Source organism: Fonsecaea multimorphosa, assembly GCF_000836435.1.
Source record: "Fonsecaea multimorphosa CBS 102226 unplaced genomic scaffold supercont1.42, whole genome shotgun sequence".
In the NCBI taxonomy this organism is placed as follows: Eukaryota; Fungi; Ascomycota; class Eurotiomycetes; order Chaetothyriales; family Herpotrichiellaceae; genus Fonsecaea; species Fonsecaea multimorphosa.
The window spans coordinates 199,264-219,643 of NW_015971676.1; the positions used below are offsets into that span (position 1 = coordinate 199,264).

The 20,380-nt window shown below is 52.5% G+C and overlaps 5 protein-coding genes across 5 annotated transcripts; 3 read left to right on the top strand and 2 right to left on the bottom strand.

The window, feature by feature from the left end:
* Positions 1-2,900: 2,900 nt before the first annotated feature.
* Positions 2,901-3,968, top strand: Z520_11759 (uncharacterized protein; the record flags this gene model as incomplete). The annotated part of the gene is made up of 6 exons (XM_016782247.1): positions 2,901-2,920; positions 3,026-3,154; positions 3,221-3,292; positions 3,374-3,494; positions 3,567-3,803; positions 3,879-3,968. The coding sequence occupies 6 exons, from the start codon at positions 2,901-2,903 to the stop codon at positions 3,966-3,968; spliced, it is 669 nt and encodes a 222-aa protein (XP_016626706.1).
* A 1,002-nt stretch (positions 3,969-4,970) lies between these two features.
* Positions 4,971-5,326, top strand: Z520_11760 (uncharacterized protein; the record flags this gene model as incomplete). Its single annotated transcript, XM_016782248.1, has 2 exons — positions 4,971-5,188; positions 5,245-5,326. 2 exons carry the CDS (start codon positions 4,971-4,973, stop codon positions 5,324-5,326), a joined length of 300 nt encoding a protein of 99 aa, XP_016626707.1.
* Positions 5,327-6,239: 913 nt separating this feature from the next.
* Z520_11761 (uncharacterized protein) lies at positions 6,240-7,658 on the bottom strand (the record flags this gene model as incomplete). The annotated part of the gene is made up of 1 exon (XM_016782249.1): positions 6,240-7,658. One exon carries the CDS (start codon positions 7,656-7,658, stop codon positions 6,240-6,242), a length of 1,419 nt encoding a protein of 472 aa, XP_016626708.1.
* Positions 7,659-9,970: 2,312 nt separating this feature from the next.
* Positions 9,971-10,327, top strand: Z520_11762 (uncharacterized protein; the record flags this gene model as incomplete). The annotated part of the gene is made up of 1 exon (XM_016782250.1): positions 9,971-10,327. The coding sequence occupies one exon, from the start codon at positions 9,971-9,973 to the stop codon at positions 10,325-10,327; it is 357 nt and encodes a 118-aa protein (XP_016626709.1).
* Positions 10,328-15,398: 5,071 nt separating this feature from the next.
* Z520_11763 (uncharacterized protein) lies at positions 15,399-16,742 on the bottom strand (the record flags this gene model as incomplete). The annotated part of the gene is made up of 2 exons (XM_016782251.1): positions 15,399-16,494; positions 16,540-16,742. 2 exons carry the CDS (start codon positions 16,740-16,742, stop codon positions 15,399-15,401), a joined length of 1,299 nt encoding a protein of 432 aa, XP_016626710.1.
* Between the last annotated feature and the right edge of the window lie 3,638 nt (positions 16,743-20,380).

Sequence of the window (20,380 nt, forward strand, 5' to 3'; positions counted from 1 at the left end):
CACGCTCGTCTGCTTCTCTTGCACGCTCGTCTGCTTCTCTTGCACGCTCGTCTGCTTCTCTTGTACGTAGTTCTGCTTCTCTTGCACGCTCTTCTGCTCTTCTTACACTCTCTGCTAAAGATATTTCTTGTCGCCCTTCTGCTATCGCTGTAAACGTATCTCCTTCTTCTTCCAGCCGTGCTGAATATATTACACGCTCTTCCGCTTGTCTTGTATACTCTTCCGCTTGTCTTACATACTCTTCCGCTTATCTTACGTGCTCTTCCGCTTGTGTTATACGTTCTTCTGCTTGTGTTGTACGCTCTTCTGCTTGTGCTGTGCGCCCTTCTGCTTGTCTTTGACGCTCTTCTGCCTGACCTAGTAGATAGAATAGTAGTCGAAACCGTGCTTCACGTTCAGAGGTCATTATGAGGTGTTTGTTGGGAGCTGCACGGTGTTAGGGAGTAGCGTGTAAGTTGAAAGCAAGGTATCACGCCATGCGCTTGAACTGATGAATCGTAGTACGAAGGACTATCTGGAAGGGTTACAGGGACCGCAACAACGACGGTAAGGCGCAGGCGGTGAGCGGCTCAGTCACGTGTAGCCTAGTCACGTGTAGCTTAGTCACGTGCCGAAACCAGTTGGCTGCTATTCCCGCCACAAACCTTGAAGTCACCGGTTCCCCGCGGCACATATCATGTTGATCAACAACAGACCTCCAATGGCCAATTACAAGCGAGTCTTGCTCGTTATCACTGTCTGCTAGCGACTTGAAAAGGAGCTTGAAAATCTCCAGAATGAAGTAAGTCTCTTGTTCCGATGCAAAACCAGGAGGCTAACAGAACAACGATGAAGTATATAAAGCCTGGCTTCAGAACTACGGTAGTGTTCGCACACGCATTCCCATTCGTGTCTTTGTCGTCGGTGTGGTCAAAGGATGCTCTCAAACTCTACCGATCCTTGCAATCGGTCCATACCTACGACTGCCTACACTATCGACATTCCATCCCATCATGATCCACATTCCTCAATCCAGGTGCTCATCCCTGGTCTTCGCCTCTCACGCCATCAACACCGTGATCAAGAGATGGCTGATCAAGGGCGGTGGTGCATAAAGGCGGGAATTTTCCAGTCTGGTTGTCTTGCATTCGCATCTATCTCTCCTTCGCGTGGTTCACTTCACTCTCATTTGAACACACCGCCCAATCTTATACCATGGTCGAAGGGGATCCTTTTACCGTCGCGCTATTAGGCGATGTGGGAGTAGGGAAAACCGCGCTCGTCCAGCAGGTGGGAAAGCTACTTTCTGACGCCTTGGACAGTTTCTGTGGAAACGCTTCCCCGGAAGAACACGTTCACACTGAGGAAGCCTATAATAAGGGATCTTACTGGGATGGGCATAAAAAAGTCACAGTGCAAATTCACGAGACCAGGGCGATCCTTTCCTTGTACATCCAGATGCGATTATTGCAGTGTTCAATACTGCCTCCAGGGAATCGTTCGAAAAGCTTCGCATGTGCTCCCAAGCTTTGGACTCAACTTCAAGAACAAGGAGGCTTGATATGTCTGGGGGCAACCCATGTTGACGTTGGTGAACAAGTAACAGACATCGAAGGCCGCGAATTTGCTCGTGGGATTGGGTCAGTATATTGTCGACTTTGTGCCTACCAGACCGAAGAAGCCTGGAATCCGGGGCATTACCTATTTGATCAACGTGGAAAGGCGCTTCTACAGGCTCTACCTACCCCCATCGCCGCCAACTCGGCCGCCATCACCGAGAGACGATACCTCTACGTGGCTCGGGCGGCTTAACTAGCTAAGAATTGCACGTTGCCTGAGCCTCCGAGATCTCAGATTTGATATTAGCTGGGAGCGCGGAATTTGACGTGCTCCGTCTTGTCTTGACCTGTCACCTGCTGTCTGGCCTGCTCGCCTCACCAATGTATAGCGCCCTACTTTTGAACGCCATCAATGTATAATAGTTTGAGTCCTTCCCATTGACGAACCTAGACTACCCGTGCATCGAGCCAGTATCCATTGCCAAAGATGAAACCCCCTCAGTCCGATCAGCTGTCGATCCATGTAGAGCCTCTCTCCCGGCAACAGCAAGCGTGTAAGAATTGCTCTATTTGGCCTCAAACTTCGCGATAATTCTGGCTAGGAAAATTGTCATTGACTCTCGTTTTGTACATTCTATTTGTTGTTCTTTTTGTTTGATTTCTGACTGTCCGCTGTTGTTCTGTGCCTGTTTGCATATCCGGCATCTTTTACCAACCAGCATATGAACTTCAATCAGAGGATTCTCTACAGGATATTATATCATTCGCATCGTTTGACACACCGAGCCTGATATTAGTTCTTCCACAAGCGACCCATCACCAAAGTGAACTATGTCCGATTTAGATCCTACTCCTCCCCGTAGCGACGACGACTCAGGGGTTCGGTGGTGAAATCTTCTCGGATACCGTTTCTGTGGAGGAAGTGCCACTCGTAAGCTACGCAACCGGACAAGTTGTGATGATGCTTCCTTGTACCCAAAAGATGTCCAGCAACAGAACTGTACGGACTTTCAGCATTATATATTCTACATGACAGGGAAGTAAGAGTAAATTCTGCATACAGCTCCCTCTGCCCTCACCTCCGCCGCGCCGCTCTGGGATCTGACGTATCCACGACTTAACTGCTGCTCACCACCGCCTCACCTTCTCATCACCCAAGCTCATCCTCCTCCTACCGACTCTTCGACACATCCAGCAGACTACGCTCGACACAACTGCGCTTTCTCCTTAGTTCTTTCACCCCCCGCGCGAAAGAGTCGACTTCTATGTCGCTAGGTGGAGCTGAGCTATCCGAACGTACTTGCAATGGATGTCCCTTCTCTCTCTACCCAGCTCGACCATTTCCATCCTGCCAGGAATAAAATGGCGTCCAGACCCGGCGCGTAGGGCTCTGGCTGCAAGAATCTCTCTTTTCTCGCGTCGACCCGACTACTCCAACATTCCCCATCAACATTTCGATTCCCTTCCATACCCGTTCTAATAGACAGTCGCGGGATCGAGCTCTGGGCTCGAGCGGCCGCCAGCGGTTACGACGGCGGAGCACAAATTGAGGCCGGTGGGAAATACGTGTCCAAGACGAAGCGGGGTCACGATCGTACCCTTGATCGCTACGTAACGTGAGAGACCCAAGTGGTGCCCTCCTCTTACTCAAACCTAGGGATGCTGATATGCCATTCTCCTAGAGGGCAACTGGGGTCGATGTTGGCAGACAGCGCGGGACTCCCTTCCCATGACGACGCCGTCCGCGTCCAGTTGTAGAGGAAGGGGGGCCGGCTCCAAACTTGTCCACCGTCAAGGACGTTCTCCGGTACTACATCGCGCTGATGAAACCGAAGATCGGCAAAACGAGACCGACGGCAGACTCTATCTGCACGGTCGCGAGAATGGCTCTTCGCAGGCTTTACCTGCGTCACCGGCAGCGAAACGAAGGAGGAGGACAGGGGTGAGGCGTACTATGTATGTACCAATCCTCGGCTCGTCTATTGCCTCGCCCGGTTACGGGGAGGGTCAGCCTGACATCCGTCATAGTGGGTGCGACGGACGCTGGTCCGAGAAGGTCTCGTCGTCAACAAGCATCGAGGAAACCACAACTTCGGAATACAAGACCTGACGAGGATCCTACTCGCGTTTTGGACCTATGACGATCTCGTCTTCATCCACGATCGCTATCGCATGCAAGTCGTGCACGTTCCTCATGCACGTCTGCTGTGTAACAGGGTAGGGGTCTGGATCAACGCCTTCTTCGCAGATGGCCTCCGATATTGGGTACGTCAACAACGAACCCTCTGTCCGTGACGGCCGTGGCCTAACGAAAGCAAAACGTCTCACTCTCCTTTCCAGCGCGTTGACGCCGACGGTGGCTGGAGATTGGTGTACCAGCTCGACCAGCGTTGGGTGAAAAACAACCGTGATATCGAGAACGGAACTTAAGTCGTTCCGCTCCCGCACCCGAGCTCTCCTCGGAAGTTTTACCCGGTATTGACGAGACGGGGGTCTAGCTTCGGCACAGCGGCCAAGGGGCATCCCTCGCTGTTCTACAACGACGCAGGATTCCTCCTGGTGCTCGCCATCGCGGACGGCGCCCTGTGCAGGTACGACACTCTCGACGACATACGCCAGCAGATTATCCCCGCAGATTAAAAAGAAGTCATCGTCAGATTCAAGGAATCGGCACTGGATCTGCCTGTTCTGCACAGATGCACTTCAGCCGGGGGTCCCACTACAGACCCAATGCCCCTGAGCGCCTTCACCAACATTTTGAAGAGCACTCTCATCAATGCCAGCTACACAGGGGCTCCGTCTATGCGGACCATCCGACGGAAACTCGGAAAGGAAGTCAAGCATAAGTATCGTGCCACCGTCAGCGGAGCACGATAGTCTTCTCTCCCGAACCACCCCAAACCAACAGGTTCCCTACAGCCTAGGAGGAGGCCCTGCTCAAGATTTCTACCTTTTCCACGGTGTCGTTCAAGCTAAACGCTGACCTCAGAGCAATACTCCGCGGTGGAACTTGCACACAGCATCTGGCCCAAGCCGGTATCGAAGTCTTCGGTCGAAGTTACCTCATCAACTGCTGGGCGGTCGACAGCCAAGCCGTCTTCCAAGGCGAGGAGAGTGACCATCGCCACATCGAATGTTTCCAGAGCCTCGAAAAGTTTCACGAAAATGGCCTATCAGATAGGCTTCCCTTCTCACCTCGAAGCGGAGTCCAAGCAGGATCCGCGCCTTTATGAGCTCGACGCTGAGGTCAAACAACTTGCAGGACCCGAGGGAGTCAACAAACCCATACTGCCGCCACGCGCCAGCTAGCCAATCACTGGAAGAAACTCCTGCGAGATGCTAGAAAGCTGTACCAGGGAGTCTTGAGTTCCGGAGCGACGAGATTGGACAGTCCTGAATCGAGGGAGTGAGGTTCCCAGCAACCGATCCAGGATGGAATTGGCCTTGATCGCCTACAAATTATTCCCCGAGCGAGGCCTGCTCGCGGAGAAAATGGCGGCTAGCTTTCCTTTGACCACGAACAAGATGTGGACGGCCCTCCCTGATCTTCATGCACTCTGTCTTTGTGACTCGGATGTCCTGCATCTCCCTGGATTGCATCCCGTCAAGGGTGCTTGCCCTGTTACAGCCTGCCAGCAGAGCATGGATAGGTAAGTTTCCCCACGTCCTGTCACTTTTCACCCTAACTCATTGAACGGTCTCGCAGTTTGTCCAAGTCCCAACGGAATGGACACGCTCATGATTGTGTCCGTCGAGAGCTGGCCGAAAACCTGAACCGCCTGCACTGAGATGTCCATTACTGCTACTTCTGCTTTGATTGGCTGAAGAGTGATGGCCGACTTCATGGGCCCGTTTGGGGAATTTCTAGCAAGCGAAGATGAAAGACGGATTTTTACAGAGATGGCCAATGGCGCCTTAGTTGTTGCCTTACTGTCCGAGACCGTAGCCTTGTGGTCCCGAGACTGTAGCCCTGCCCCGTGGCCCCCACCCCTTGTCTCCATACATCGCGCTAATATCAATTTGCTGACTTTGGGGAATTCTTGAGTTCAAATCAACCATCATACTCCCTCTCCACGATGGGCTTTATTCAATTTGTGTTATCTCCCCAAAGCAGAAAGGGGATGAGAGAGCTATTTATTGAAAAAAAAGGGAACTTGGTCTGCAAAGCAAAGGGGCGGCCAAGGCATCGGATCCGCAGCGTTTCTCTCCCAGTGCCCTTCTCCACCGCATCTACATCGAGGCCCGGCTGTGAGATGAAACGAAGGCAGCTGGGCTGGTTATCACTCACACTCAAAGATCTCATGCAATGTGGCTTTCAAGGCTTCGACAGGTCAATGAATTGATTGAGTTGTAGCACAAGAGACTGTCTGACAAGTCCTCAGGAAGGACGAAGTATTCCAATGTCCCATTCGTTTCCGAGACAAGCAAGCAAAGAAGCAGCGCCCTCGACGCTCTCGCATTGAAGAACTCTTCACCATTGCAGCATTCCCCAAGTCGTACTTCCTTCCCTGTGAGCCGATTTTCCAAGAACCTTTCCAGCAGGCTTCTTGCCACGCACCCAAGATCGAAACCGCCCAATTTCTACGCTCGTACCGTGGTCGTCCCCTAGTTTGTCAGCCTTCTCTCCTTGGCTCGCTGAATCATGCACAATGCTCGTCCATTCTCTCTTGGGTCATCTTGCCTGGCCAGCCAGACAGCAGCTCAATCTCGGTCGTCTTCAGGTTCTCGTTCGAGACCACACTGGTGGAATTCCCAAAGATCATTGCGACTGTGGCCGTTCACAAGCTCAGGATCGGTGCATAACAAGATTCTGACTGCCGTCGTCTTGAACGTATCGTGGTCGTTTGTCCTCTTTGCCAATACCCGTCCCTTTTCTTTATTGGCCCTCTTCGTGTGGGTGATTGACTGGCAGGGTAGATTCATCATCAGCTCGTCAATCTCGCCCATAAGTTCCTCTCTCCTCCAGCTATAGAAATAATTCCGCTGGGGTCGGTCACCTGGAGGATGAAAGTTGAGATCGATGTCTATCTCGATATGGCGTGGACATGTGAAGTTTGGTGCAGAAGAGAGAGGCAGGAGGCGTTCGGCTAGGGCAAATAGTAACACCTCATTATTTAACCGAAGGGTCTCGAGACCGGCCGGCAAGTTGAGGAAACAGTTGATGGGGCAATTTTCATGATTGGAGAAGCTCAGTTCTTTGAGTCCAGTAAGCTGAGTGAAATCAAAAGGACTAGTGTGCATATGCAATGAGAAGTTACGCTTGCGAGCTGCATGCACCTTCAGCGTCTGCAGTTGGGGCTGGTGAAGTGCTAGAGCTGGCAGTACTTCTGCTAGGATCCCTTGTGACGATGTGATTTGAGCTCGACTATCATCAAACGCTAGGCTCTCGAGCGCTGTTGGTATGCTGAGGATGGATGACACAATCTGCGGGTCCGTGAAGGGAGTAACCAAGAGCGTAAGATGCTTCAATGGTGTGGATTTGGGTGGTGGGAGCGGAAACTCATGCTGCTCGTCGATAGTTGGGAAAGACACTTTCAAGCTGATGAGTTTCGGGGCCCACAGGATGGGGTTGATCCAAATAGGATGGTATTGCATAGATAGCAATGTACATTCACGCAACTCGGTGAATGCACTGCTCAGCATCGTCTGGTTCAGTCTGTGGAAGACTGAGCACGCATGCGTATCGAGATAGTCTTGGACTCGAGGAATGCCGACTACATCGTCGTGGATCGCGATTGTGCAAACGTGCAAAGTCCGGAGCTCTCGGAATTCAGGAATCAACGAAATCATCTTTTCAAGGTCAGAGCTGGCCACCAATCCTTGACCGCGAACAGTAATATGAGAGCTGGCCGACGATCCTTGAGGGTGAACAACCATGGTCCTCACGAGGCCATATCGCTGCGGATGTCTTCTGAAGCTGGCCTCTTGTATTCCAGCCAATTCTGGCCTGGAAACGTGTAGGACCTTGCAAAAGGCTGGGTCGCATAGGTCCAACAGTCGTCTGCATGTCTGACGAAGACATCGGACGTCTTTTGGGTCCTCGCTGTCCAGTAACTCGATGACTTGTGCCCATATTTCGGTGGGAAGCTGGACCGGTGTGTCGCTTTGACGTTGAGCCATAATGCCAAGTGGTTTGGCGTATTGTCAATGTGTGGAGGTGGAAGTTGTTGGGAGCATGAGAGGTTGGAAGTCTTTAAACCAGAAAACCAAAGAGCCACAAAGCACGAACAAGGCAGTTGAGCAACGAAGGCAACTGAGTAAGCAAAGTAGGCGACAAAGCAAAATAAGTCAGCCAACTGAGTGAATAAGGCAGTCGCGCCATAGGACACTCGAATGACAAAGTATTTGAGTGAAGAAGTATATTCGACCTTCCAATTCCCGCTGTCACGGGCCTGGTCTCTGGGCGCGAGTTACGTGCCATGCCAGATACTAGATACCAGGCGCAGGACTTCCACGCTTTCAGCCAGTCCTTCGTACTCTCAATTCATCATCTTCAGAGTATGCCCAATGGACTCAACCTGGCCCGTGACATGAGCCGCTTCGCACACGGAGAAGGGTGCTAGGATCGATCGCGATGGTGAGGCTTTTGGGGCCTCTGGTAGCCTTCAACCGGCAAGAGTTGCGTCTTGTCGTTGTGCATTTCGCGCCATGATGCTGCCAGGAGATTCGTTTCTTGTCCAGACGGCCAAAGGCTCAGCGATCCTCCGTTGCTGCCTTCCCACCGTGGACCACATGCCTTGAGCGTCCTTACCGTGCCTTGGAAAACCCGGGACAGGATTCGCTGTTCAGGAGGTTCAGGAACCGCATAGGACTTTTTTGATTGTTGAGGGCGCTTTTGGTCGTTTTGTGGCAGCAGGTGGGTATGACCCTGTCGTCACTGACCTCGGGGGCAAAGAGGGCAAAGAGCTTGAGCGACCTTGGAGGAGACCGGCCACTTCCACCACTTCCACCACCTCCACCACCACTGGCGGCCGCGGGTGGAAAGTTGAGAACCCACGCCGGTACCAAGGTGGTGTCAGTGACTGATCATGGTCCGAGTAGCAGCCAAACGTAGCCAGATCTGGGCCCGAGTCCTAGCGTGACGACGACCAACGGACCCTACAGCAAGTTAGGCCAATCAGATCCGATGGAAGCGGACTTGGTGCATGTGACTGAGGCTTTAGAGCCACTCGGCTAACCTACCATTCGTGTGCAAACTCTTGGCAAGTGTGATACAGCAGTACCAGTAGTCACGTGATTGTCACATGACCCGGACACTTATGTCGCCTTGGTAAGGAGCCTGCGGCCGGCCTGCCAACAGTCGCAATCAGGAATCCCTTGGTCCTCGTTCGGCCTTGCTGCGCTCGCACCCTGAAGACTTTTGCCTGCGCTCGTGCTCTCATCTTGCAATTCGACGACAACCACTTCACAGTCCGATTATGAGGCTAGATGGTCAATCCGGGGGCCCCCCCTCTCCTGCGCAGAGCCGTTACTACAGACCAAGCCAAAGAGCTTGAAACCAATATTCTACCCTCCCTCGCGGTCGAAATTCTATTCCCTCATCCATCGCCATCTGGATCACGTTCAAAAAAGCGCTGCTCAACATCTGGGGCTTCCTTCTCCCTCTGAATGCCATGTTTGGGAGATGGAGACATGGATCTAAGGGACGTTCAATTTATGCGTCCCTGTGTCCGTTCAAGATGGAAGACGACTCGTGGTTCGGTTCCCTCTCCCTTACCGCAATGGCGAGGATTTCCATCCTGGAAACGGCGACGAGACACTTCGTTGTGAGTCTGCAACCTACGCGTGGGTGTCGCAGAAGTGTCCAGCGATCCGGATTTCCGCACTCTGTGGCTTTTCTTACTCAAAGGGGCAGTCTGTAGGTCACACGAGATTGACAACGATATCAATCGATCAACAATAGCTGACGGAGAAATAACAGTTCACGGATATTCAATACCTCCTCTTTCCTTCCGCATTATACATTTCCTACGACATCGGAGCCTCTCCTGGCTTGGCTACCCTGTTCCGTCACAATACGTTCAGTATTACACCAATCTTGCCTGCAAAAGAGGAGGGTATCTCCTCGTGGAACATTTCGACGAGACACAGGGACAAATGCTTTCGGAGCCGTGGGAGGTCGGCTGTTTCGACGCAAGCAAAAGGTCGAATTTGTACCGAGAATTGGCACGGATTATGCTGGGTTTGGGGATAGATGAGTTTTCGACCATTGGCACTTTGAGTATCAACGATCAAGGCATCGTACGACTGATCAATCGTCCTCCTACACTCGACCTCAATCCCTGGAGAATGAAGGGATTGCCGTCCCCGTTCTGAGGAACTGCATGTATCACACAGCCGACGCATATATCAATGATCTCCTCCTGTGACACGACAATCGATTGCGATTCCATCTGAACGCCGTCAATAACACGGCTGATTGCGTTTCCCAAATGTCCGCTCTAGCTTCAATGCGCACCTTGCGGCCAATCTTCTCAGATCACCAGAATATCCGCGGACCCTTCTTCCTTTGTTTAACCGATCTTCACCAAAGTAATACCCTCGTGGATCAGCACTGGAATATTCAGTACATTATCGATCTCGAATTGGTGGCTGTTCTTCCTCCTTCTTTCCTTCAGCCCCCGTATTGGCTCACTAACGAAGCTGTTGATCCGATTACCCCTGAGTCCTACCAGAAGCAACACGAAGAGTTCCTAAAGCCATTCGAAGGAGATGAGCGAGCGTTGAAGACGGAGCGGAACCCTCTACCCAAGTCGACGGTGATGCATCGCGCCCAATCCATTCGCTGAACTTTCTCCGGTTCGAACATGTTGCCTCACGAACGCTGATCATTCGAAGAGCCTCGTCGACAAAGTCATCATTTCGAAACAAGGCCCACGCTTGTGCGATCTTTGCCACTAGTATCCAGACAATCCTCTCGTTCAGACATGATCCAGAAGATGCATTGGGGAATGACAGGGTTCATCCACCGTCGCAGTTCAAAGTTGGGCTACCTATTATTCGCACAACATCCGGAGATGCCGCTCATTGAGAGAATACGGAGGCATCGTTCCCCTCGAATCCCGTCCATTATAATGCGACAAGCCTGAATGTCAAACTCCTATTTCGGACGAAGATTGCTCTTGGGGTTGACCGTCGAACTAGGTTTTGATTGCACTTTGAGGTTGTATTGAATTTAACCTGGCTCGGTTTGCTAGAGACATCACCAAGATTGCTCACCAATTTAGGCCCTCCCTAGCCCTCAATGAGATGGTCAATCTGCTGACTGATAATGTCTACAGAATCCATGATGATCCAAGATGCGTTTAGCGACAACAAAATCTCCACGAGCTCCCACAACCACCGCAAAACCAAGACTTTTTCCACACCATTCCACCCAGAAGCACTTTGTCGACACCTTAGCAATGGGCAAGCATGGGGTTTCGGTGCCGTTCCTTATATTCATTGATAGAATTCGCTCTCTGCTGGATGGCGTATCGTTCGGTGATGGCCATGTACCTTACCATGGCAGGTCGCTCGGCCCAAGAGAGCACACGTCGCACCGTACTAACTTCCCTTCCTGGCACTTGGAATTTCACGATAGTCATCAACGCCATGCCTGAAAGGCAAGGGACTTGCTTCGGAATCCGAAGATCTCGAGAAAGGGATTCGTTATGTCTCTTCGTGGTATCAGCATACCGGTGCTGTGTCTTGACTCTGGCTCTTCTAGGCAACATGCCTCAACAGCAAGGTATTTGGGCTCGAGTTCCAGCGCGCAACGTATGGCTGGCGACCTTGCTTCATCCGAGACGCTGAAAGTGGCGAACCTGGCTTCGCCTTGTAGTCAACGGCCGCCGACTCGCCACCACCACCAAACTGAGCAGATGCGGAAGGAGATCAAGGGTTGGCAAAGTGTAAAGAGACGGGCATGGACTTTGATCCCGGGACAGTGCTGATATTTTCTCCTTCGCTGGATTTGATCACGGCCCGGTCCTGGGGGAGTCTGCCCGTTCTGAGTCCGCCGGTGTGACAAAGTAGATGCACATCCTCTTCATGAGACTACACTATGCCACGGGGTTGCGACATCTACCTATCCCCTCGGAAATGCTCCATTGCCATCGCCGTTGCGTCATTTCCAGTCCTACAGCCAGCCTATCTGACCGCGGTCATTGAGCGATGGCGGATCCCATCTTGCTGAGACTCTGGTTGCAGAAAAATCATGCACCCAAGTTTCTCGGCGCCATTCAAGGTCCGAAGCCAGTATTGCTGGGTATCAGAGCCTCCATTGTGAAGCGAGGTGCTTGCTTGGTCGTTGTGAGGGCGTGGATGCAGCGATATATACCAGTTGATGTCTCCCCTGATCATTCCATATGTCTTCCCCAGCAATGGAAAGCCGCGATTCTCAATCACTCTGCATCACGACCCAGTAGTGTTTGAGGATCCAAGCGATGGTTTGCGAACAGCTTAGGTCAGCCCCAAGTCTCGAACAGAGGAAGATATGTGTGGGCGTTTGCTGCTTTGATTGTCCCTTCTCCAGACCAAATTCAGGACACAAAATCTGTGAAAGTATATCTTCCAGGCTCCAGAGCGACAGCCGCCTTCAGTCCCTTTTATCAACGTCCATGGGCGTCAGGGTAAGCATGAGTTCATACATCATGTCTTTGGCAGGTACTCTGTTCACGATCAGGATCTGAGAAGGAGTCACCGGGAATTGCCGGAGTCTCGGGGGTTCTGCGGAGAGAGCGATAGCTTACGAGAGCGAATGCTCAGCGCTATCGTTGACGGCGAACTGCACCCATCGTCTTGTCGATAGAGGATGAACTCTACGGATGTGAGTGGGCACCCGGAAGAATCGCGGAAACACTGGCCAAGTTGGCTCCCAACAAGGCATAGACAGCCAGATGCTGCATGGCAGACCCTCCACCTCCTTTCGGATCTTGTCGCACCTGGCCCGGACCGCGCGGATGGTCTCAAGTCGCTGACTGCGCAACGACTACGGATCGACGTCGTGGGCGGCCAGGTGCATGGGTGGTTCAAAAAGCAACTCTGTGATCTGGGCTCTGGAGCGGATCGAGGTAACTGCATCACGATTCTGTCCCTCTCCCGACAAGAAACCAGGAACCAGAACCGACCTAACCCTTTGTCTTGTCCGGGGATGGCCATAGTCAAGGTGAAAGCGGGTGGGAAGTCCATGCAAGACGAGACGGGAGACTGACAAGGAGAATGGGGAGAAAAAAGCAGAGGGTCTTGGGAAAGGGGCCCATGCTTGTCCCTTTCCCTTCCCTCGCCTCTCCTCCCTCCTCGGCGAGCCCTCCAACACAGCCATCGAATGGACGACTTGCCATAAATCCACTGCGTAATTTGGCGTGGGCTGCTCCGTAAGCCGACAAGAAAACCCATGATATTGGCCTCCCTGGAGCGTTTCCTCCAGGACGTCTGGGTTGGGAGTCGGCGAGATCATCACATCGTTCTTGATAGTAGAGCTGGGGAGCCTGCGCCTCGGTTTGTTCAGGTCTTCGTGCTCTCGACGTATCCTTCACAATCGTAACATCCATCTTCGGCGTTGCTGGCTTCTCTCGGAATCCCTTGTGTACTCAGCGAAGAAGTGGCTTACCAGAGCGTCAATCTCGGCTCGCACACGGTCCTCCAAGTGAAACACAGGGATCTCGCTGTTATGCACCCTGTAAGCTAAGTCTTGCAATGGTCCTCCCTTTGTGCCACATTGTTGACGAAGTTCTTGCAATGTGTCACATTGTTATCAAGTCTTGTATGCTGCCCTCACTGGCTTGTATGTGCGCCCTGTGGTCTTCTATGCGGTACTCGATATCTCTGAATTTGACGAAAGACCGTTGGACTCGAGCCTCGTGTTTTGTACTCGAGCATGGCTGCCCTGCGGCCTTCTGGCTCTCTTCCGCACCCAGTGATTCTTTGCCCTTAATCGGTGATTTCTCTGCCAAAGTCACGCTGCAGCTGCTCGTCCCGCGTCAAACGCTCGGCACTCTGGCTCTCCCACAGGACGTACTCGGTCAGGAGGGTTGGTTGCATGATCCTCCAGCTCGTCCATATTCCCGGAGTGTCCGACCCTCGACTTGTCCGCCTATCCCCTGAGCCACCCCTGCGCCCTATCTTCCTCACACCCATGTATACTCCAGGCAAGTTTTTGAAACCTCTCTTTGAGACCGAACGACAAGTCCGTGCACTTTCATGACGGCTGAAAAGGCCCAAGCCAGACTTCTGCCTTTCTTCCTCTTCTTGTTGGTGGGGGACGGGACCTCGTTGATCTCTCCCTTGCTCTACTACCTCTTTGCGTTTTACTGACCAACGATCTGGCCCTTGGGTGGGAGGGGGGGCTGCGTTCTTCCTGTTTTCTTCAGGTCCTTGGACACAAACTGGAGGAACATGGATATGGGGGGTGTTCATACCAGTGTGTGCTTTCTGCGCGGGTTTGATCAATCCTCTCTCTCTCACAGAGGCGGTGGAGCATCGTTGGCCCTGGCCTGGCCTGGCCCTGGCGTCCGCAGCTCTGGGCAGCTTTCTGCTTCGGGGCTCGACTCGAGGGCGTGCCACAGGGCCCTGATTGATGTCCATGAACAATACGTCCAATGACGGCGACCAGAAAAAGCATGAAAGGTCACCAAGAGCAGGCGGAGCGAGCGAGTCGGAATGTCAAAAGAGGGAATGGAATCGATGGGTGGATGATCATCAGAATTCAGATTGTCTTTTGGGGAAATGGTAAACAAGATGGAACGTGGAAATAAGCGCGCAGGATCTGAGAGGGGCGCCCGCACGCTTATCTCACAAGCGACTCCGGGGATCAGCCCATAGGCTGCATGCTCGCTTATCTCGGCGCCTGGAAGGGCAAAGCCGTAGCCTATCGTGGGCCACTTGAGGGTGGAGCTGCCCCGGACTTCCGGCGCAAATTCAACCAAGATGTGGCGCTGGCCCCTGGAGGGAAGGCTAAAGGGGGATGGACAGGAAAGTTGGCACTGGATCTGAAACTGGAACTGGCGGTGGTGAGTGTAACCTCTTTTCTGTTCTGTTCTACTTTGCTCTGCCGCGTCTGGACGGACTCACTGTCTCAACTATCTATGCTCTGGCTCTGGCTCTGCTTCTGATTCCGTCCCTGTGAGTCCAGTCGCCTGGCTCCTGCGCCCACTCCCCTGCATTGAGCTCCATCAATCCATTGACAATCCAGTCCATTAATCCCATCCCGTCCCATCACATCCCATCACAGCCCATCAAACCCCATTCCATGATACCAAGCCTCCACTTCTCAACATCCTAGCTCGCCTGAGGTCTGTATCGCCGTGAATGATCCCACCCGTAGCCCCTAGCGCAGAAACCTGAGAGGCGATCCTGGCGGGGTTCCTGACTGCTAGCGCAAGCAATCGGGTTCAGCCGAGCTCCCCGTGGCTCGGCCAAAGCAAATAGCAACACGATGGTGCACTTCGTTGATGCCGAGTCCAGGCCAATCCGTCGTCTGTGATTTTTTTTGTGGTTGTTTTTTCTGTTGGTGACCAGGGAAATGTGAAAGAATCAACGAAGAAGAGACTCGTTCTTTTTTTGACGCATTTGCAACATTTTACTTGTTTTTTTTGGAGGTTGAATGTTTTGAATGTGCAGAGGTGCATGCCCAATGCATGCGCTGTTCCGTGTTTTGCCGTGGCATGTGCACTTCCTCTCTTTCTTGATCATGATTCGAGCACCACTGCCCATCATGCATGCAGCCCGCTGTGTTGACAACTACGCGGAGATTTGAAACGCAGGAATGTCGGCATGATGACAAGCTTGATTGCCGATTTCATGGTGAGGGTTTCTGCCGTGGTTTTGTGATGTCATGACGTTCAGAATGCACCAGCCCCCAGCCATTCCCTTTCCCATTCATTCAAGCATCCACAGAATGCGGTCAATCTCCTGCTGGAACTTGGCTCGCTCTTCCTTGCTGTCGAAATGGAATGTCTCGAGAGGCTTCTCCTCATTGACTGAGCTGTGCACCCATTTGGCATCCTCCTTGATGGCGTCCCAGTCGACCAGCGAACTCATGAAGTCATCCCCCGTCAGAGACGACAAGGTCGGACGCAAGTAGGGACCGTCGTTGTAGAAGGAAGGCTCGGTTCTGCCTCCGATCGCCATCTCGTCCTCGACCGTGAAGTGCTGCATGCGGGACATCTTGAAGGCCAGATCGCGCTCGACCTCTCCGTGGCCAGCCGGCAGAATCACTGACATCATGCCCTGGTTTCCATGTCGGACCCGGCTCGGGTAGTACATACGTTCGCTGCCCATGAGCCCTGTAGCAGAAACCGCTTCGTCGTCACGGAAGAACTGCCCAACCTCGTTGGTCTCGCGAGCAGTGTTGTCGTGTGTCATGTTGTCGTGGCCATTGCTATCGCCAACTTCAGCGACATCAGTCATCTCAAGATCTGAACTGGATTGAGAATCCGTCTCGGCTCTGGCAGCGCTAAGGGTAGCGAGTTTTCGTGCAGTCATACGGCGCTTCTTCTCGGATGGTTTGCGTGGGGCATACTGATAGCCAGGATTCTGCGCTGCATGCTGAGCTTTGAGCTTGTCCGCCATCTCTTTGAAATGTGTTTTGACTTGTTCAGATTCCTCCCTCCATTTCTTGCCAAGAATGACGGAGATTTCGTTGTTTGACAATGTCGGCTTTTCATCCTTGAGCATTGGATGATGTTTGGCTCGGTACAGGATGAATGCATTGGGTGGACGAGGGACTTTTGATTTCTTGCCAGGCAAGCGAGCTGGCTTGACCAGCGGTTCCTTGACCAAAGGTGCACGCACGGGAGATGCAGAGGGGCTCGAGATAGACATCATGGTCTGAGCTGAGGTGGATCGTGCCAGAGAGCTGCTCATGCCGGGAGAGTCATTTTCAGTGGCGGGGACCTCAGAAACTCTGCGAATGTGAAGATCTCCAGATGGAAAATCAAAGAAGGCAGTTGCCTCAGCATTGCTGAAGTGAGCGCTATGGCAAGTTAGTGGAGAACAACTATCTTGTGAAGATGCTCACCTGAATCGAGAAACAAGGTCCGCAACGTTGAGTCCGCTGAGCGTCCTCGACATGTGTCCTGGAATGATCATCTCATGGTTGTTGGTAAGGAAAGAATGAATCGACAATTGCCACATGTTGTCCATTTCTTCTTTGCCCAGTCCAAGCGCCATCAGATTTGGCTGGTCATGATCATCGGGGACGGTGTTGAAAGTGTTTTCCATCTTGGAAGAGCTTCTGATCAAATTCAGTCAAGATCAAACAGTCGCGGGATAAACTTACTCTGCAAGCTGAGGTTTTCTTTCGAGGAACTTTGATTCTGACAAGATGAATTGAGATGGATGGGTGAGTGAGAGCTGAGAGAAGACGAGGTTGCTGAAGTGAGAGAAGATGAGGTTGCTGAAGTGAGAGAAGCTTTATATGAAGAGTTGCTGACGGTCAAGGTGATTTGAATGTGAATACTGCCGCACCAGAACAGAATTTTCAATCCTCAATAGTGCTAGTGTTATTCCTGCCACCCAGATGAATAACACTTCACTTTGCCTCAGTTCAACCTTCTTGTAGTGAAGCTGAAGTTCCCACGAGCTTAGGCAGCAATCCAGGATATTGGGCTTCAGGTACGCATCGATGAACTCCAGATTTTGAGCACAAGTTTCCTCGGCCTTGCGGGATTTGCAGACTGATGCAGTACCGTCGAGCAGCTACATCAATCTTCTTCGCTCCTCATCCTCTTCACAAAATCGTTGCCAATATTTGACATGAAACATGTCATGGGAGATATGGAAAGAGGTCGGTCAGGCTGGGCGTTTTTGGTTGCTTCTTCACAGCTGGAGAAGGGCCTCGTTATGGTGTCTATTCGCGCTTCAAGCTCCGCCAAATATTGATTCGCAACTGAGAAATGAGTGCTGGCTTGCCTCGAGGGGCAGGAAGCTGAGCATATCAGACGCAGCTGCTCAGAAATTATCCTGGACTGGTACGGTACGAACGCACTTCGTGGTGACTTCCTCACACGATATGGCCACTGCGCATTTGCTGCTCTCGAATCCCCATAGTCTTCCGCTGCATACGGAGGGTCCACGCCTAGTAATTAGGATCTCACAAAGGAAGTACAAGAAAGGGAAACGAAGGAGAAGTCTAATGAAGGGCGGCTGCGAAATTAAGGGTGGACTGTGCGCTTTTGAACAAAGAATGCTGGGTGGTTTCTGAACCAGCGTGTCAACATTTCTTGAGCTGTTTCCGTCGAGTTGGGCCTGAGATAACTCCCGGGATCATTGCTATCGACAACTACTCGATCGCTGCGGTTTCATTGCTTCCAATCATCCCCACCAATGTGAATCTCATCAAGATGAGCCAGACACTCGACGATGACAACTTTGGCGAGCCACGCCTCTTGCGATATCCGCTCCTTGAAGCTGGCCCGTTGGGGGCGCAACATCGCTTCCTCGATACTTTGTCAACACGAGACCTCATCAAAGGACCTTACCCTCAAGACCATGTGGGACACCCCCAGTGTCGATGAACCTGCGCAACTCCCTACTTGTGGCACAACCTGGAGCCAGCGATTGAACCAGCAGTCGAGGTCGCGGGTGGCAACACTGCTCTTCCAAGCCCGCTGCCCGATCGTTATGGTCCGGTTCTCACACATATCCCTCGAGCGGTATGTTGCCGACTTTGTTTTCTCAATGCAGTCTCAATCTTTCCATCCATAGCTGGACACAAGGCTGACCGTCTCAAGCAATCAGAATAATTCTCCTACAATGCCGAAAGTGCAAGCAGCAGCCAAGTCGCCCGCGCCTACTACTAGGGCTAATCGGCTTATTTATCACCGAGGCTATCGATTCAACAAGAGTCTAGGGATTCTGCTCAAACTACTCTTCGTTCCAATCGCAATGTTCAGTGAACACAACAGCGAAACAATGCGGGATATTTCACCCTTCTGAAAAATATATATAAATAGTTGTCCGTCACACAGCCAGGGCTCTCCACCAATCTTGGGCTTCGATCCCCGTGTCGTCCAAGACGACTTCGACCCATTCAACCTCGACCTCTTCGGTTTCAACTTCAACAATCCCTGAAGAGTAACAAGAAAGCATCGACAGTACACCACCACAATGGAGACGCCAGAAGTCTAGTGAAGAGCGTCCGGTCTCGGACTGGGCCACAAACATCCCAAGACAGACCCTCAGGGCACAGCGTGAGGGAGGGCAAGGGGCATGGGGAGGAAACTCGGGAGTAGGACACTGAGAGCGAGAGCTGGGCATGGCCGAGTGCGAAGCCACCAGCCTGGAATTACCGGGAGAAGGACTGCAGGGGATGTTTGTGGGCTTGTCTCTACAGGACCAGGAGGGCATCATGATGCGCGTCGTGTGACTTGTGTCCTGCAGTGTCCATGCAGCCATGGGATTAGGGCAATCGAGAGACACCCAGCATGTCAAGCTGGCTAGATACGAGGTAGAGCCGATAGCCATCAATCAGTAATTTTGAAACCGTGCTTTTCTCTGCAACGCCCCATTTGCGGAAAGGACTCTTGGTGATCACATCGACGCGAAGCCGAGAAAAAGTAGGAGTGACTTTGTGCCAGGAAGCAAGTAAGCATCCTTGTCTCCTGGTTCAATTCCCCATCTCCAAGACACTTGTGCATGCAATCTGCATGAGTGACAGGCCGACCGCAGCTGAGCATGTCGAATACGAGGGCTTGCCATACGGCGTGGACAAGGATTGCCGAGTGCCTATCACCATGATTTTAGGGCCGTGGGAGGAGGCGAAGGACCGTCCAGGCCGCTGCACGCATGGCATCTTACAGGGGCCACCCAGCCATCCAGGCCATCCAGGCCATCCAGGCCACCCAGGCTGCCTGCGGACTTTTGCTCGCTGGCAGCTGTGTGACCTCGCAACCGATCGAGATCCGCACGCTTTTGACGTCTTTGTCCTCCCTGATCGGCTCCAGGTACGAGCTCCACGGCGTCGAATGATCGGAGCAGAAGCGAGGACGCCATCATCCCGACAGAGACCAACATTGCCCAGCTGGCGAGGCGATTTGTGGTGATCGGGCTCGCCTCGAGAATCTTCTCTCCATCCCGCCCTCCATCGGCTAGAGGCGAGCGAGGCGAGCGAGCCGGAAGGATTCGGCGGGGGATGAGCTGAAGATCTGCAAAGATGGACTTGGTCTATCTGCACCATGTTTGCTACTCGGAGCGATCCCCGTCCACTGAAACGCAGTCCCCCGACACCACCAAGTCGCTCAAAGTCCTGCTAGGGAAGTCTCAGATGGCTTTGCCCGCCGCTATGCCGCATGCGCAGTTGGCCGTGTTCGCCACAGGATAGCCAGCAAACTAAATCTCAGGGTCAACCCCATCACCCGCTTTTTTCAAACTCTATGTCTCTCTCCATTCCTCCGCGGCCTCGCTGCAGCAGCGCTGAGCGACAGAGACTGTTTGCTCTGTTGGCCCTTGGCCGCCGCTCCTCCCACGAATAGCCGAAGCTCAGATGCAGATGAGAGAACAAAGAACCGACCATCAAAGTAAAAAAAGCAGGCGGGGAATGAGCCTTTTTCTGCGCCAACAGAGAATTGACTTTGACTGGCAATCAGGCTGGCTAACCTCGTACGCAGTATATAGTTGAAGACAATGTTCCCCATCTTTGCAATGACCGGTCTTTTTCATTGCCTTTCATCGTCTTGAATCTTGAATCGTTCCCGCCGCCAGTGCCCGCTCCCCAAGACACCTTCCGCTGTTAGTCTTTCGGTAGCACCAGGTACGTACCTTGAGCCCTTGTTGGTCAGAAAGTCAATCTCACCAGTCCACAGTCAGCAGGTCAGCAGGTCAGCAGGTCAGCAAGTTCAGCAGTTCAGCAGTCAGTCGTC